Here is an 18,153-nt window from a genome sequence, read left to right on the forward strand (position 1 = left end):
CACACACAATGGTCCCCCAGACATTACTATTGAAGTCTTTAATCAAGACTAATGTGGAATGTCCCATATGGCCACCATTAATCATTTGACGCTGGCCAACTGTGCCATTGATCAATGCTATACATCAAAGCTGCCGCTGCTGGCACAAGTCTGCATGTCTGTCCAGCTCTATTTGCACTGTACAACAGGCCAAGCCTTAAATATTGTATATGACACGGCCATTTCCATTGCTCTTACAAAAAAAACATGACAAAAACATGACAGAGTAATGGGAAAACAGTTTTTCATTTTTAACCATGTTAAGCTACCAATTTCCATGAACTAGCATGTGGGACAAAGACATTTATATATATAATGGCATTGAAATCAAGCTGAGCAGCACATTGAGAATCACTTCTCAATGTGCCGCTCCGGTACAGAGCTCACAAAAAAAATCAATCGAAACAAACAGAGTGCAAAAAAACTTAACTCTGCACAAACGGAAACATTTCGAATTCTGTCTGTGAAATACAGAAGCAGTCCACTTACTGCTTTTTGATGTGAGGACACAGAATAAGTGGACTGCACGAACCAGCAAAATCCAATCAAATCAAAGATTGGGTGTTTATTTGCAAGGTGTACACAAACAAAGACCCCCCCCCCCCCACACACACCCGTTCCACCAACCCACACACACGCACACACACACAGGGGACCCTGCTGATTCCTCTCCTCAGTAGATCTGTACTTTTCTTGCAGTAGCCAAGTTTCCCTGGGACAGGGCCAAGGTGCTAACAAACAGCAGTTTATTAATTGGATCTGGTAGCGTGTTGGTGATGACTGCGATCATTTCACACTGGCCTTGGAGCAGGTGTGCTCTGCAGCGGTGCCAAATGAGCAAACTGCACCGGCTAAGCAGATTCAAGCAAAAAAATGGATGAGCCTTCGCAGAAAATCTGCCATAACTCAGCACAAATCGGCACCACTTGCTACGCTGTGGAGTTCTTTTGTATTCAGATCTATTCACTTCCACGACTTAATGGTTGTTTGTTCTTTTTCCCTTGATTCTGCAAAAAAATGTTTCCCTCTAAACCTTTCTTTTTACCACATTTCTCCTGAAGTAGCATTAAAGTTAACTAACTTCTACACTGTATTGATTCAATGTTCCTCACCTATTTTTTTCAAAGAGACTCCATGCTTACATTGAGTTAAGTACGCAAACAGATGCTACTTTGAACCATTGAATTAAATAGAAAATTGAAGATTTGTTGGACATGATTTCATTATGTTCCTGATGACAAGGGTTGGTTGTATGTAAGAAACTAAAATGTATATTTGCTAAAATGCTCTTTACATCACTACAGCAATCAATAAATTAAATGCTCTAACAAAAAAGGCCGTTGGAGGGAGGAGGCCTGAAGGGACACGCTGTCAGTGTTGCTGACTCGCTAGTTTGAGTGACTTGTGGAGCGAGTACTGCTAGCTACTATCATTGGATATGAGTTGGCAAAACTGCGCAGGGTTTTTTGGTTGGATATTTTAAAAAGATCTTCCTTAATTAGTTGCTGATTTCCTACCAAAGATTTCATTTCCTTTTTTAGAAATCTGAACGATAATTAAATATAATGTATTGAGGGTCTGAACACAGCTTGGCTGTTTAAAATGCCTTTGTGATATTGACTAGCTGGTAGAACACAATTTGTTGAAGAGGTTTATGGTTCATATGTAATACTTTTGTAGTCACTGTAGGTCTAACATTCCAGACTGATGATCAAGTTCAGTATTTAATCAAGTTTTCTATAGATCAAACTCAGTAAAACCTGACCCTTGTGTTCCCTGTTGAGCTCCAGTAAAACTAAAACATATTCTATGCAGCCCTGCAGCACTGAACATTAACTGCAGAGTGGTATAAAAATAATCTGACGCTGCTTTGAAGAATATCCAATGAGGATATTCACATTGAGATCATGCGTCAGCAGGTGAAGCTCGGAGGGCAGCTCTGGGTTAAAAAAAGATTGCACACCACACCTTACACCTCCTTTTAGTTAGATGTTGTTCTTGCTGGAGTAAAAGGAACCATTTTATTAATGTTGAGCAATTGAACTGTCAAGCATATTTGTCAAGACATTGGATTGGTTCGGCCAACTTTAATGTACTTGGAAGTGCGCGATGTGCATATGTTCAATGTTGGAAAATGACATGTCTGAGCAGGACTTACTGTTGCCAGGTAGGAACACTAAGCTAAAGGCGTAGCTACATCTTTTGCATATTCCTTTCATGTGCCCTCATATTTCCTTCTGCCTCAGACTGAAAGGTCACAGCCTCGACAACACGGACCCACGTAGAGGTCAGAGACCACCTGTTCTGAGTTGGCTGGACTGGTGAAGTGATATCAGAGGACACATCTGGCCTGACAGAGAACAGGCCGGATGGGAATGGCAGCATGCTCCCAGGTCTCAGGCTGGTGACGGATGACTCACAGCTGAAGCTGAGGTCACTAAATGTCACATAGAGAACCGGGAATGGGAGGTTCAGTCGGGACAGAGTGTGTCATTTCTGGTCTGGGCCATTATATTTAAAGGATTTTTCTTTTTTGTTGGGTTCTTCGTAGTAGTTCTTTTGGTGAGAGTTGGCAGGTTACCTTGAGCTTTGGATGAGGCAAATAAGACAAGGGGAGGGTTTAATAAGTTAATAAGTGTTCTGTTTATCAGCTCATATTATAGAAAGGTTTAAAAGAATACTCTTTAAATCTTCTGTTTTCTAGATTTGTTAGCTGCTTTATGTTGGATGTAAAAGAGACAGTGAATATGTGAAATAATATCAGTATTTTTCACTTCTAAATTTCAACAAAAGTAGTTGTTTGTAATTTCCCAACTCCCACTTAGGTTCTGCAGTTTTAAAAGGAGAAGCAGCCGGGACATCTCAACGGTCCGATTTGTGTTTTTTTCTAGAGGTCTGACCAGCTGTGGATGAAGTCCATCATTCCAATGTCAATATCTGTATCCCAAAGCAGCAAGGTAAAATATTATACCTCCACTCCCTCTGAATAAGAAACATTGGGAAAAAAACAAGACCTGAGACAGCGAGGCCATCATTCATGTGAGATTGGTCCCCAGACACGTAACCTGGCCTTTACACACTTTTTATTCAGGCTTTACAGCAATCTTTCCTCTCTATACAAAACAGTTTGTGAGTGAGAGTGTGTATGTATCTACATATTCATGAACTCCGAATGATCCCCACCCCTCGTTCCACAGTTCACTGTGTTATTTTCCGCAGTCTGGTAGTGAGTGAGAGGAGGAGCGAGGAGAGGAAAAGCAAAGCAGGGGAGAATAAGCATGTCCTCAGAGCTCTCCTCTTCCTTATTCTTTATCAGCTTTCATCTCTCGGCCGTTCAGAGAGACTGAACCATAAAAGAGTCAAATCACTAGGGGACATATTATTTTCTCCCTCCCTGAATACACTACATCATAGCCCAGACCCAGAGAACTTCTCTCTTGCATATATAACTCCAGCCAACCACAGCTGGAAGCACGGGTTTATCTATTGGCCCTGTGTGTGATTAACATAATAAATATCTGGTTTCCTCTCACATTGCGTATAGAGAGCAATATCAGAACAAGAATAGAGTATGGATGATTCCAGTAAATCAGAGGAAACTCACTCATTCCTCTCCAGCAACAGGATCAGCTGTTCACCTTCCGCACGTACCAGCAGCTGGAGTGACGCAGGATAACTCTGAGACACAAAAAGGATGACACAAGTGTTAAGGTGGCGCCCGGATCTCCCCCATCCTGCTTGTGGCTCAGCATTTGTGTGAAGCTTCACCTTTAGTTTGACACAGGGGCTGCATACAAGGCAGGATGTGGCAAAGGCACAATAGTGTGAGAGGAACAGGAAGAAAACTTCCACATCCTATACTTCCCAAGTCTGTGCACGACGCAGAAGTAGATACATTGGACTAGTTTCAACTCAAGTTTTCTATCCACACTGGACGACTCCTCTGCAACGTGCTCAAATTCACGGCGCTCTTCTTTTGTGTGGAAAAGTACTCGCGCTGTGTGCAGCATGAAATCAGTTTACCGTTGCTAATGACATGATGGAAAAAGATGATGAAATTGCACTTTTCTTTTTAAAATCGTTGGTAAAGAAGAGGATTATTACATGCAAAGAATATGCTTAAAACTGGATTACATGGATCCAGTATTATTATATATGCCCAAAGCCTCAGACCATTCTACAACCTGGAAATAAAAAACAAGAAAAAGACAAGGAAGACATGAAAACTAAAAATAGAGAAATACAAAAAGATGAATGCATCGGAGACAGACATTTCTTAGTATAAGCACAGTAAGGAACAGACAGATTTTTGTATCATCAGTCCTTTTTCACAGTGACTCAGGTCTGCTGACCGATGTCCTCAAGCTGATACTTTGCTGTCTGCAGCTCTGTCTGAGAGTGTGGCTGCAAGAATGTTTGTCTAGAGAGTCTATGCCACTGTATGCAATGACTGCAATACTTTACGACTGCTCCGAAACCTTCTGTTGGCTCAAGGAGCGGCTTTATCAATCTGTTTCCCGGGTGGTTAATGTCTTTGTGCAATCTCTGGTAAGAAAATTGCCCGGTGCCCTCGAAGTCAGTTTCATTTGGGAAGGGTCAGTTTTTAGATAGCCTACTGCGGAAGCACTGCATCTCCTCAACACATTGTTAGCGTTAGCAGTTGCTGGTGGTTAAACATATCTGATGAAGTTGAAAATGGGGTGCTTTCAGGGCTCCAGACTAACTTTTCCAATGCGAGAAACTTTCTCAATTGTTCACAGCAGCACATGATTTGGTCACACCTGTTTTTGGTAGTGAAGTAGCTAAGAGAAAGAATTATCAGAGGGAAATATTTACATTTTTACTTCATACATGTATTTCTGAGTATATGAAATACAATGCACTGCTGTCCAGTAAATTAAACCACCAACAGTATTAAAATTAATACAACTAAATTACTCCCAGCTACAACATTAAAATGCATCTCTCATGCAACTGCATCAATTCTAATAATTTAATATTATAATATATTATAATGTAACAATTAAAGAACCCATCTTGTATATATTCTTACATGCTATTTTTTACTTGCAACAGTGTTTTTCTTGTGTAAATCGTGCTATTTGTACTTTTATTTAATGAAAAGATCTCAGTGCTTCTTTGTATCTGACGCAGATGTGTATTTGTGCATCACACACTGTACACTGCTCCGTACATATGGTGTTTAATTAGTTTCACCTCACCTGGAAGCTGGTGTTTCATCATGCACTAGCATGAATGCGACCATGTGAAATAAATGTGGTACATACAACCATTTTGGTCGCAGTCTGGAGCTCCTTTAAGCTAAAAGTAGCATTTTTCCTCATGCCATTGTGACATGTGGGTGATCAATTTAATTAATGTAATTAACTTCACTGCCCCTCTCTACTTACTTGGAGAGGAGAGCATAAGGCTGGGAAAAAAACAGCTCTCTCAGATGGTGACTTCCCTGCACCAGGAAAAAGAATATAATTGCTCAGGGAGTTCTTAACACCTACGCATTTCCCTCCTCTGGAAAAGTTTCCTTAAAGTTGTGGTGAGGGATGCCAAATTTCAGATATTTTCTTTTCCAGCTGTACTAGGTGGGACAGATTGGTTTCCCCTGCCTGAGAACACAAGTCTCGATAGTCCAGGGAGGGCTGATTGGACTGAATGTATATTTGCTTCTTTTAACTTAGCATATATGTAACGGTAAGGGACAGAATTGACACAACTACAAGGTGTTGAAAGGTTGCTTCACGCTGTCAAATCTTCCTCAAAGTCACGTTTCTGCACTGCTGACTTGCAAAACTGAAAGGCCGACTAGTTTCAGAAATCATTTCACAGTATGTTTTGCCTATGGGGCGAACTCGTGTTCAACAAACAAAGGGGAAGGAGCCAGCAAGGACAGAAACCACAACAGGGAAACGTCAGGATAAACAGAGCTGAGGAAGGGACTTTCTTCAGAAGAAAATCAAGCAGGCGGGGAAGAGGCAACGGGGGAGTCATATACTGTGGTTATGTCAAACAAAAGCATTAGCATAAGCTTGTGATGCTAGATGGCCTTGTGAATATTTACCATAGCAGTGAGCTGGAAGAAAGGTCTGCGTTCCTTGCCCTTCAGCAGCAGAGGTACTGTGGTCCCATAGCGTTCTCTTTTGGTTGCTTCCCCTCGCTGTTTAGCCTCATCTGGGCTACTTCCTGTCAAAAGAATATCGAGAGACTTGAATTATGCAAAACATCGCACTAAAAATGTAACAAATGCGTATACAGTGAAAATCTAAAGTGGCATGCAGACAAAGGGGTCGACAATATAAGTCAAAACCTCTCCTTAATATACTCAATAATTCAAACACACAATGTTTCAGACAATAGAAGCACTGCAACAAAGGCAGGGAAGCCTCAGACACACGGCACAGCACAACTCAGGGTTGTGGACGGTGCTGCTGAGATAAAAAGCTGGCTCTCGTTGCTGTGAGGAGATGTGCTTTCCCCCACATGGCCTTTGCAGTAGGACCACAGCCACAGACAGAGCATCAATAATAGATGCTCTCACACAGTTTACGAGGAACTCAGCCTTTACGATATCTCCAGACAGTAATGGAGTTAAAAGAAGAAAAGAAATGGCAGGATGAAATTGTCGTTTTCACTTCTTATTTATCTTTTCCTCTTTCACTTTATATATAAAGTCAGAAACTGGAACTGCAGTTTGCTGCCTTTGTCTGTTTCCTCATCCTTTACATATCATTTAACTCTTTTAAACTCTTACTGAAGTCAAATTAACAAAGTTAAAAGCTGATGATGCTAATTAGCCCCTAAAAGACTGCTCATGTGGGAGGCAAAATAAAAGAGGATGTGTATATATATATATATATATAGCATAGGATGAAACCGTATCAGTGGCTTCGGTAGAATGTGGGAATCATAGTCACAATTCCCTCTGCTCTCTCAGCATGTCTCTCTGCTCTCTCCTCCTTATTCTCCCACAGACAACAGAGGCTGTTCCTCCCGCTCCCACGGCCTGACTGAGCACGACTGTTTTGTAGCACGCCCAGCAGGCTCCATGTGAAGCCCAATAAATGTTACAAACCCAGAGAAGAGGTGTAGAGATGAAATAGACAGGGAGTGTTGGAGGGTAGGGTAGAGGTTGTTTGAGGTTTCCCACTCGTGCTATCACCAAAGGAAGACTCAGAGAGAGCGTGTGCGTTTAGGGTCTAGGCATGTTCCTTAATCCCCTTGAGATACGCATGTAAAGCATCTGTTTGTCTGTATTGCATGTGTAGCGTCACGCAGCGTACAAAAAGAGTTCAGTGGCACACTGAGCAGAGATGCAAGAGGCTGACATTTTCTTTACCCTGCCTCTCTCTCTCTCTCTCTTCCCCGCTGGAAATATCTTCATTCTTGAGCACTCCGTCTCTTAAAAGTCTGATGTTTCCTTTCTTTGAAGACAAAATGAAGAGATGGCTCCTGCGCCACCACAAGTACATTTCTTACAACTTCAAACAGTCTGAGACAGTGGTTGCCCCGTGCTCTCAGTGTGGCCCAGACTCTCCATTTATCCTCAGTGCGTAATAAGCTAACAAGGGCATAAAGGGGACCTCCTATATTTAATGAGGTATTCGAACATGTGCCGATGGTAGTTTGTTGGTTTTTAGTGGTGCATGAAAACCACGTTAGACAGAAGGAACACCATGACCGAGACCACAGGCTGTGGCTAGAGTGCCAATAAAAAAGAGCTATAAAGGGAAAGTTAAGCAGACGTCTTGTTAATAAAAGACTTCAACACTTCCACTAGTGGGATGTGCTTCACATTGCTTTTCAATCTCTCAAACACTAAATGAGTTTGTGTTAGTTAAACTATGCCAATGCAGAGAGGAGATTAAGACAGGGGTATGCTCAAAACAAACAACATACCATCAGACCACATCAGAGGGCAAAGGTATTTATAGTTGTTCTGAAAGGTCACACTCACAAGCAGGGGGAACGAGACACAATGAATTGCCCACTTTTGGATGATCTTTCCTCAAAGGCATTAATGCTGTTGCATTTGTTTGTTCATGAGGAAAGAGGGTGGAAATGGTTGGCTGAGAAATAAAAAGGTTGAAAGACAAGTTCGAAAGGTTGGCAAAAGATTTGGCAAGTTGTTTTTGTGTGTGGGCCTCAATAAAAGCTGGAAGACAATTGCAATTTCTATGCAACATCCGTCATTGCTCCCCAAAAAGAAGCATTTCCTTCAAACAGCAAGGGAATTGGACATTCATGATCTGATTCATAATTCTCATGGGCTTTTATCATCTTCGGAAACCTTTGAAATTCAAACTAAAACTGGGTTAATCCCATATGTTTTCTGGAGAGTATCTTGAGTGCTTAGCCAACTGCAGTTGTATCTCCATATTGGACACAAGGGAATATCCGCTGCGGGTCATATCTAAAAAACACAAGTCTGTTTGGCAGCCAAAACATCATTCCCCTGCTCTCTCGTTAAATGGCCTCAAAAACCAGATCTCTTTTAAAGCCAATTTATTTTGGATTATCTAACCAGGGCGATTCTTTTCAGCCGTTTTAGCATTCTACTCTGAGCATGAGCTGTATTACTAACCAAGTGGTAAGTAATGTGGATTCAAACAGGGGCTGATGTCCACTTTGCTGAGCAGGGAAGTGACAACAGAATAAACAAACAAAGAGCAACAACTACTTGGGTGATGCAGGATTTAAGACCAAATTAACCTCATTAAGCACATTCAGTGATTTACCTGCTTTATTATGACTTTCAAATATATGTGTGTATTTATCTTTTTGGAGAAGGGTGTATTGGTGGGGTGATTAAGGCAAGGATATATTTATACGCATAAATAATGTATTGAAAAATGCAAAATGCACATAAACAACCTTTTTTACATTCCCTTCAGTCTATAGTGGAAACAGAATACTCTACTTTTCATTCACACCCTGTCGCTGCTCAATCAGCAATGTAAACATGGAGTCCCTCTCTTGAGATGAACAAGAGAATAAACAGCATGAGGAAGGTCAAAAGAGACATATGAAGGACATGTGGTAATCTATAGGGGAGGTATTGAGGGAGTACAAGAGAGCGAACGGCGCAGTGGGACTTCAGCAACCTCCTGCAATCCGAATGGTCAACACCTGCATACAAACTATGTACAACATACTGCGTATTTCATGGGGGGAAAAGGACTACACCCTCCATGTTTATATTATTTTAGCACAGCAATAAAAAACATTACTTCTAGTTGGGTTTAAAAGTTTATTCTTTATGTAGGAATGACAGCAAAATAATCTCCACACAATCTCCCAATATAATCTGATTGAAAGTTTAAGAACAGATATTTAAGGGATGATACTTTTAATTTAATTAATTTATTAACCATTTGACCGATAATATAATAATAATAATAATAATATAGTTCAAATTGCCCAATACATTTTCCTGAAGCCTAAGCTGACATATTAAAAAGCGTGTTTTTTTCTCCTACTAACGGTTAGAAACACAAATGTATTGAGTCTACTTTTATAGAAGAACAAGAAAACCAGACAATATTTACATTTGAGACATTTTTGCTGAAAAAAAAGACCAAATGGAAATGCTAGGATAAAAATGAATGCAGATTAACCAATTGACAACTAATCCATCAATTATTCAGCTAGTTTTTTCAGCTCTATATTAACAAACACGATGGGGCCCCTGCAATGTGACTTTCCAGTTATTTATAAGCGCAGACCTTTGATAACAGCAGATCAGAAGATAATAACTCTGATTATTGGTTTGAAAAGGACAAAGATTTAATGCTCAATATCTGCACAACAGCTGCTAATCCAGCCCTCCAATCAAACCCCTGTGATGTGTCTGTAAAGTCCCTCAAAAGGTGCATTTTGGCCCAAAGGGACACACTGGAGGGGCCTCAGTTGACAGAGAAAAGGAAGATGAAGGTAACGCGATTATACACAAGGACGACTGTCGCAATTGGATTCGATGGAAATCTGGCTCCAACCCAGAATCATTTTTGGGAGTGCCTGTATCGATCATACATATTGATCATAAAATGGTCTACATTTTGATCCAAGCTAAAACCAAGTGCATGGACGTGAGATAGTTGCATGTATTAGTGACAGGCATTTCAAGCAAAAATATGATTTGATTTTGAGCCAGCTGAAGGGGTTCAGGCATCTAATCAGGATGCCTCCTGGATGCCTCACTGTTAAAGGTTTTCTTGGGCACTTCAGAGGTGGAAGAGCTCGAACGCAATGCTGGGGAGAAGGACTACTGGAATGCCCTGTTAAGCCTGCCGCCCCCTGCGACTGACCACAAATAAGCAGGAAGATAATGGATGGATGTGGCTCAGGCGGCAGGTTGTCCACTCATCACAGGGTTTGTAGTAAACTCCAGCTCCTCGTGTCCACATGTCAACATGTCCTTTGGCAAGATCCCAAGATCTCTGAACCCCAAACTGCTCACGGTGGTCATGCCCAATGTGGCACATTGCTTGGTAGCTCGCTGCCAAAGGAGTGTAAGTTTGTGCTTGGAATAAACGTGTGATAGAAATGCAGAAATCCACCATTTAAGTATGCATTTTACCCAAAAAACTATTCCTGTAAGTAAATGTAAAGAATTAACGTTCATGCATAAGGATGAAACCGCTTTAAGGATCATAAGCCATTTGGAGGTACACTATACCAATTAAATTAAAATGGCGCATTTCAACTGGTGAGCATACTAAGACCAGGCTCGTCTACACATCACACACATCGTTCACTTCGGTTGCAGGTGGGATGGGAATCTGAGAAAGAGGGAATAAGAGCAAAGGAAGTACCAGAAGAGTGGCGCTCAAGTGCTCTGATTCAGTGATGATCTTAGTGACTTGTGCTTTCTTACTTCTGCATCAGACGCTCCAGATTTGCGTTCTCTTCCACAAGAAATCTGAGGATTGAAGATGCTAAAATGATTTTATCTTTGTATTTAAAGTGCAACAAAGAAGCTCTACAAGCACTTTGGTAGAGCTTTCTGTACACATCCAATTACTGATTCTGTATGAAAACACCACTGACCTAAATACAGCAACGGATGCTACACCTACATTGTGCCCTTAGAAATGAAGGGCCCTTAACAAAGAGAATGACGAATGAGGGCACTTTGAAACTCAAGACAGCGAAGGAAACATCTTAATAGAGTCGTTCCTGGAAGTATAAACTGCAACATCAATTAGACAGTGATCCCTGTGAGGTTAACCTGACATTTAAATAATTAGCAGGAAGTCAGGAGTCATTCAGAGGAATAGAAAGACATCAACATAATCTTCTGGACGGTTCATACCATTACAGGTTGTTTCAGAGGCTCTTGCCAAAGTGTGAAACTCAGCACTATAATAAAACCTGGGTTTTCTTTCATAATAAAAACTCCTCCTTCCAGCACATCAAAGAGAGCAATTTACAATTCCTCCTGTTAAAAGGCTCCTGACAAATCCTTTTTTTTATAAACAGTATAAAAAAATGAAAAATGAAAAAAGCCCTGCTGCTGACACAGTTTATCTTCAATATGATGTTCCTAGACTAATAAAAGACAAAAGCAGACAGCATTGGTTCTGCATATGAAGTGATGTTTGGTGCTCGAAGTAACTCTTCAACTGATAAAATAAGTCATCCATTGAAACATGCATAAAGGCTTCTTTTCTCCAATGAGAGAAAATGTCGATATGTATATTTCATGAACTGGCTATCTCACGCTCTTGTTAGTTTGTATTCTCCCACAATACAATGAAAATGACCGGCACTCTCTTACCATGTTCAAAGACAAACTCTGAAAGCCCGAATCATGCTTTTACATGTTTATATATATATATATTTAGAGATGACTCACTCCATGTCTCCCAGTCTGTGTGAAGAAACATGCTTTTACATGTTTAGTATATATATTTAGAGACGACTGTAGAAAAGCAAAATTATGGGTGAAGAAACATGATTTTTTGCAATACTACTGATTAATGAAATCCAGTATGTACTGTACACTAATCACTAATCAACATAGTATAGTGTTTAATGCATTGGTACACAAAACTATCAAAACACTAGGCCTGGGCGATATCAAGGTACTAAGGTATTAGGGTATACCAGGGTGTTTAGAAGTTCAAAATAATAAATAAAGATGCTCCTTATTCTATTAAACTGTTACAGAAATCCTGTATCAGGGTTTCTGCCAGTGTATTTTCCATCCCATGATATTCAAATTCAAATGGTGAACCAACCAACCAAACAAATAGAGCACATTTGGTCTATTTATTTATTATAGGACTGAATTTTTCCTGTCTGAACCTTTGCAGTCGCTTTACTGACAACCTCCCAAATGATGATTGTAGGCCTGCCACACTAATTACTATATTGACTTATGGTACAGTAAACAGACATGACTTTGATCTTTTTTGCTGACCTCGATATTGTCCACCTCCGCTCGCTGGCTCCTCTACCACCAGTGTCTGTTTTGTACATACATGCATGTACGGCAGCAAATACATTCCCTAAGTTGTCCAAAGTAAAATCAAATAAAAACAGAAACAAGAGAGGGGGGGGTTAACAATTTGACCTTCTTATGAGCGTCTTATTGACAGAGGAAAAGGCCGGGCTGAGAGACAGAGAGAAAGGGGGCTGAGAAACACAGAAACAACAAAGAGGCCCAAAGCCTTTTGGCAGGAGGTGAAAATTGAGTGTTCCCTCATTTCAACAGTCCCTCCCTCTATCAACTCCGTCATCACTCACTTTCCCCTGTGATGACACACTCAAGTAATTAGCGCTGAAGTTGAGAAGGTATTAATTCGGGATCCGAGACCCCCGCAGATCTATTCCAAACAGACCAGCCCATTATTAGCCTGTTGGAGTAAGCGACAAGGTCAGCAGCTCACAGTAAAATAATTGCAATAGGAGACTTGCCAGGGCGGGTTAGCGATATATTTCTGAGTCCCATTCCCGTCCTGTGGGAGGGAGAAAAGTGGGAAAGTCAATTCCCATCTTGTCCTGCACAGCTTTAAGCATTATATCTCAGAGCTATAGGGACTTCAGCTTGCGAGATTTGGGGTTTAACAGAAATTTGTCACACTTGCTGAGTCACCTAGCAGCTGTTTGCTTATGTCATGGCTATATGGCTGGCAATGTCGGCCAGTCGATCAGATGGTTCAGTTGATCATTACCCACAGTTCATGACCAAATACCTGCAAAACTAACAACATTCTCATCATAGACAAGATAGCACACGACAGCCTTACACAGATCTCGGAAACAACATCACTGGGCTCCGAAACACATCATTTTACGACGGCATGTGCGGCGCCACAACGGCTTCTTGCTGCATCGAGCAAAGCATCGACCTTTGGACGGAGCGCGTAGCGATGTGCACTGAACCCAGCTCAAACAGCATCGCCATCTTGTGTGAAAGTCCATTAAAACTTTTTTCATTTATGTCGTTATATTCATCCACAATATGTAATATTTAGTATACCAGATCAGTGTCTACCAAATAAAAGCACAAATAGCAAAACATTTGTGTTTGTCCGATTTTTGCAAAACATGAACAAATCATTGAAGTACAACTCTCCCCCCCACACACACACACACACACACACAAACAAAGATCAAGAGGTCCCAAATTGCTGTGAGCAAAGCACAACCTCAAAGGTCTTTCTTTACAAAAGATGTTCACTTCATGTAATCCTCTCTCAAAACAGCTTCTATCCCTCCATCAAAAACTTGCAAAATATAAAGGCTGACGGTTTGAGAGCACGGCTGGACTCCATTCAACGATGTCTCACAATAAATACACTGACACGGTGACGGAGGTGTGATGACCTTTCTTTTATGAAATTATTGATGTGGGGCGATCGAGTGATTCGGTTCGCTGTGCAGCTGCATGAGTCTCAAACCAGAATCATGGTGTTGCATCAGTTCACTTTTATTGTTCGGTCCTTTCTCTCATCCGAGCAAAACCAAATCTTTCTTGAGAAGGGCGCTCCGTCAAAGGAAAACAAACAAACAAGCAGCCGCTGCTCCAAAGAACTCATATGCTCTTGAGCTCTTGAGCCGTGAGCCGAAATACTCCCCATTTCTTATATTCCACCTCTAGCCTCTCATTCATTTTAAACGTGAGCACATCTGTACATCTCTTGTAAATCCAATATCTTCATTCATTCCGCATTCAAGCACACACATCAAAGCTTGCTGTTCACAAATATGTTGCGACAGCAGTGGCTCCATGTTCTGTTCCTACTTTATATCTATTCATTCATCCTTTCTTCCCATCTACGGTCCACAAAAACAAATATATACATATATATATATATATATATATATATATATATATATATATATATATATATATATATATATATATATTTTCATTTGTCAGTAACTGGATGAGAGGTATAGGTGACTGTCTCCACATCTATCTCTGTGTCTCTATCAGTTCTCTGAAGGCTGAAGCAGATCAAGGGGAAATGCAAATGTTCTTTCATTGGATCATTCATCTGCGATAGATCCAAGCATTAATCTACGTGTACATGTTGGTCTCTCAGATGATCACATAGCAGTGTACATGTCCGAGTTGTGCACGCCACTGGTTTGTGCATCGTGTGTGTTAAGCTGCCGTCTCATAACATCGGCTCACCTACTATGTCTGTGATCCCGTCATCCTCGGGCAGAGCAGTCAATGATGAGCAAGAGGAAGCTAAATCACACTGAAGGCTATAATGACCGATGATGCCGAACAGAGGGAGACGTTTCCAACTGTGTCTGTCGTTCCCTCGTGGCAAACAAATCAATGCCAGCCTGCCCTGAAAATGTCAAGTGACAGCGCCCCACCCACCCAAGGGTTTAAAGACAGACTAGGGTGAGGCTATTTCCTCAATGGCTTTAGCAGAAAGGGGTTGTTTTAACCAGGATGGCAAACATACGTCAGTGTTCTCCCACAGACTAGAGGTCGGGTTTGAGTTACATCCCAGGAAACGCTGCTGAAAAGTGCACCTGAGAGACCTCAGGGAGGGGTGTATGTGAATTTCTTGTTTCAGGGCGCTGGGGTCAGGTTATATTCTGCAGTCCCATCATTTTGTTAAGACAACATTGACATTCTAATATTTTTAATTAATTTTGATGATATCCTCAAATCTAACCCAGGTACATTTGGATCTGTCTCTAATTACTTATCGAGTTTTTCCTGCCAGAAAAAAAATAGAAGATCGGACCCTCAGAAAAGCAGTTGATATGCAGAGGTGAGACAAAGAGACAGGCAGAGACAGAGGGCCACAAAGAGAGCGATCCATCAAAGATTTGTAAACACAGTCGGCTTGATTCCAGCCCTTGTGGGACTTGTTGTATTTGAGCTTTTAGCTTCTTTTTTTAAAGCTAATGAGCAGGAATTCAATTCAACTACTGATCACTTGACTTTAACTTTGTAGATTTTTTCAAAGACTGTTTTTCTAAAAAATGACAGTAAATGTCAGTAAACCAACATTTATGTGGAAGTTTTTTTAGTAAGTAATGTGTTACTATTCTAAGAATCACTCGAGGACTGTACTGTCAGTCCACCTTTTGATCATTTCACGTATTATTTCAGATGTTGAAAGGAAAGGTTGCTTTTGTCCCCGACACCTTTTCATGAAGGTTTTTTGGCAATGTGAGACGGCCAATATGACGGGAGTGAAATGTTGCAAAGCACATTCCATAAATAGCCTTTTTTCCCCTCTGTGTTGCTCAACAAACCACTCTGTGCTTTAAGCTATGCTGTCTTTCATATGCTGTGAACAGGTTTTAATTTTAATTTCCTCATTAAGACTACATGTAAACTTTTCCCGTGCTTTCACTTTTAGTCCTGTAAAATTATTCAGTAGTGCAATATTACTGGCTTCATGGCTAAAATATACAAAACATGACGCTCCAGAGAAATGTCTTCTGACTTCAGTAACTAACACAACACAGATTCTGAACTCTATCCAGGTGGTCGATTGCATCTGAGCGTTGGCACCCTCATAGGTGTTCTGGCATTGGAGGACTGAATGTCAGTCGGCTCTGATCCATATCTGGCTGCCAGATTTGGCTGGGTTTTTGGGGGTACGGACTTTAGCTGATTTAGTCTGAGAATTTGTTTCTGTTAGCATCACTCAAGCTAAATATGGGCAAATGTTTTGGCCGATTCTGGCAGAACACTCATCGCAAATCTGGCTAACGTCAGTCAACCAGTTCCACCGGATTTAGGCCACTATTGAGCCAAGCCCTTTTTGGCTAAATGGAAACCCGACAGCCTGCTTTGTTTATTTCTATATCTATTTCCAACTAGATAAAACAATCCAATCCGATCCAAACAATGTTGTAGGAAAACTACAGGGAGAATCCAAAAAACAAAGAGAACCTCCCGAGCTTGATTCTGTCTCACAAACTCCAGGATGATAAATATATTATAGCGCCATCCCCACTGAGGTGGATGGAGGCCATGGAAACCTTTTAGAGAAAGGCTGAAGTCAGTATCCTGCTGACTTCAAAGAGGTTGAATGTACGGCCTATTTCATTACTCACACTACCCCTTAAAACTATTTTTACTCCCGGCGTTCATACATGAGCTAACCCTCTGAGTGAGAGCTTTAATGACCCGACATTGAGTTGATGCGTTTGGTAAAACATCTCCTGAACTGCATCTTTCGACTTCTCTGCCAGCGTGGGTAATTTTTCAGTGAGGCTTTAGTCCGCGGTTCTATAATGATGCACCCTCAGGCTCCATGTTTGTGAGCACGGAATCATGAACAATGAGCAGTTCGCGCCTGACTTCAAGAAGAAGCATGGTCCTGCACTGCCATTGACTTTTGTTGGATGCATTTTAATGATTAAGACATGAAACAAACTTCTATTTCTACCATATAGTGTGGACATTTTTTAGGACTTGGTACTAAGGTGACATGCAATGTTGTAGTATGATAAAGATTAAGATTAAGAGATAAGTCTATTAATAATTGGAGCATGCTGTATCCTAACTTGCCTACTTGTTAAGATCCATAGTAACCAGTTTCAAAGCCCAATACCATTTTATCCTGAAACATAGAATATAGCTGTGGTTCACAAGAGTGTGAATCTCTAAGGATGTAGGTTTCTGTTTCTATCTTTGCCATTTTGTCTATGCACTACATGAGGAGGCACACACACACACACACACACACACACACACACACACACACACACACACACACACACACACACACACACACACACACACAAACATTAGTATCCTGGCTCGTGCTCAGTCCCATAAACACATTACCCGGTCATCACTGTCTTATTCATTCAGCAGATTAAGTTTAGCTGCTGAATGACAACATCCTGTTGGGTCTATGTTTAGCACCTAAAGATAACGCTGTATCCTCCTGGATGTTACACTCATCTGTTCATCCCAACACTTCCCTGTATTGTTCCATCCAAGCAAAACAACATCACTCTTTTCCCCTCTGCATGTGCAACATGTAAAATGCACTGCATGATGATGAGGGCTGTAACGAGATAAATGTAATTACTTGTGTGTAGCATTTGTATTATTATCCCATTAGGTGCATCTATAAAAAACGAAGGAGATTAGTCATTTATCATATTGGAATTCCAATAAACTACAACAAGGTAACCCTGCTGCTAACACGGACCTATTCAGACTGTATGCATCCTGAAATCCAGACCACATCTGACTCAACATCCTCAGCACTTACTTCACATGCAGACGGTCCGAATGACTAAAAGAGAGTAACCTGAACAGTTGTGCTCTCTACTCACCCTCCTGCATTTTGTAAACCGTGTTGTCAGCATTTCCCGCCGCCGTGGTCAGACACCAGACGCGGAGAGCGAGGAGCAAAAAGGCAAAGTTCCTCCGTCGCCTCCAGGTTCTCATGATGCCCGGGCTCCGGTGAGGTGAAGCCGGGAGGGGAGGGGGGGGGGGGGGGGGGGGAGAGGGAGAGAGCGCGTTACGGGGGAGACGGACCAGCGCGAGCGGACACTTCACACAGGTGACAGGGTGGAGAGACAGGTCATGGCAGTTCACGGAGGTGTGGTGGGTGGGGGTGGGGTGGGGTCGGGAGGTCGGAGGGAGGGGGG

At 41.4% G+C, this 18,153-nt stretch overlaps 1 protein-coding gene across 1 annotated transcript in view; it reads right to left on the minus strand.

Moving 5' to 3' along the window:
• The window catches only part of adam12b (ADAM metallopeptidase domain 12b), a gene marked incomplete at both ends in the record, with an annotated part of 72,565 nt that extends 54,615 nt beyond the window's left edge, over nucleotides 1-17,950 (minus strand). The window contains 3 exons of the mRNA XM_079230119.1: nucleotides 3,644-3,717; nucleotides 6,116-6,237; nucleotides 17,836-17,950. Coding sequence (XP_079086245.1) covers nucleotides 3,644-3,717; nucleotides 6,116-6,237; nucleotides 17,836-17,950 — 311 coding nt within the window. The remainder of the gene's footprint in view (nucleotides 1-3,643; nucleotides 3,718-6,115; nucleotides 6,238-17,835) is intronic.
• Between the last annotated feature and the right edge of the window lie 203 nt (nucleotides 17,951-18,153).

Source organism: Taurulus bubalis (assembly GCF_910589615.1).
Source record: "Taurulus bubalis genome assembly, chromosome: 14".
In the NCBI taxonomy this organism is placed as follows: Eukaryota; Metazoa; Chordata; class Actinopteri; order Perciformes; family Cottidae; genus Taurulus; species Taurulus bubalis.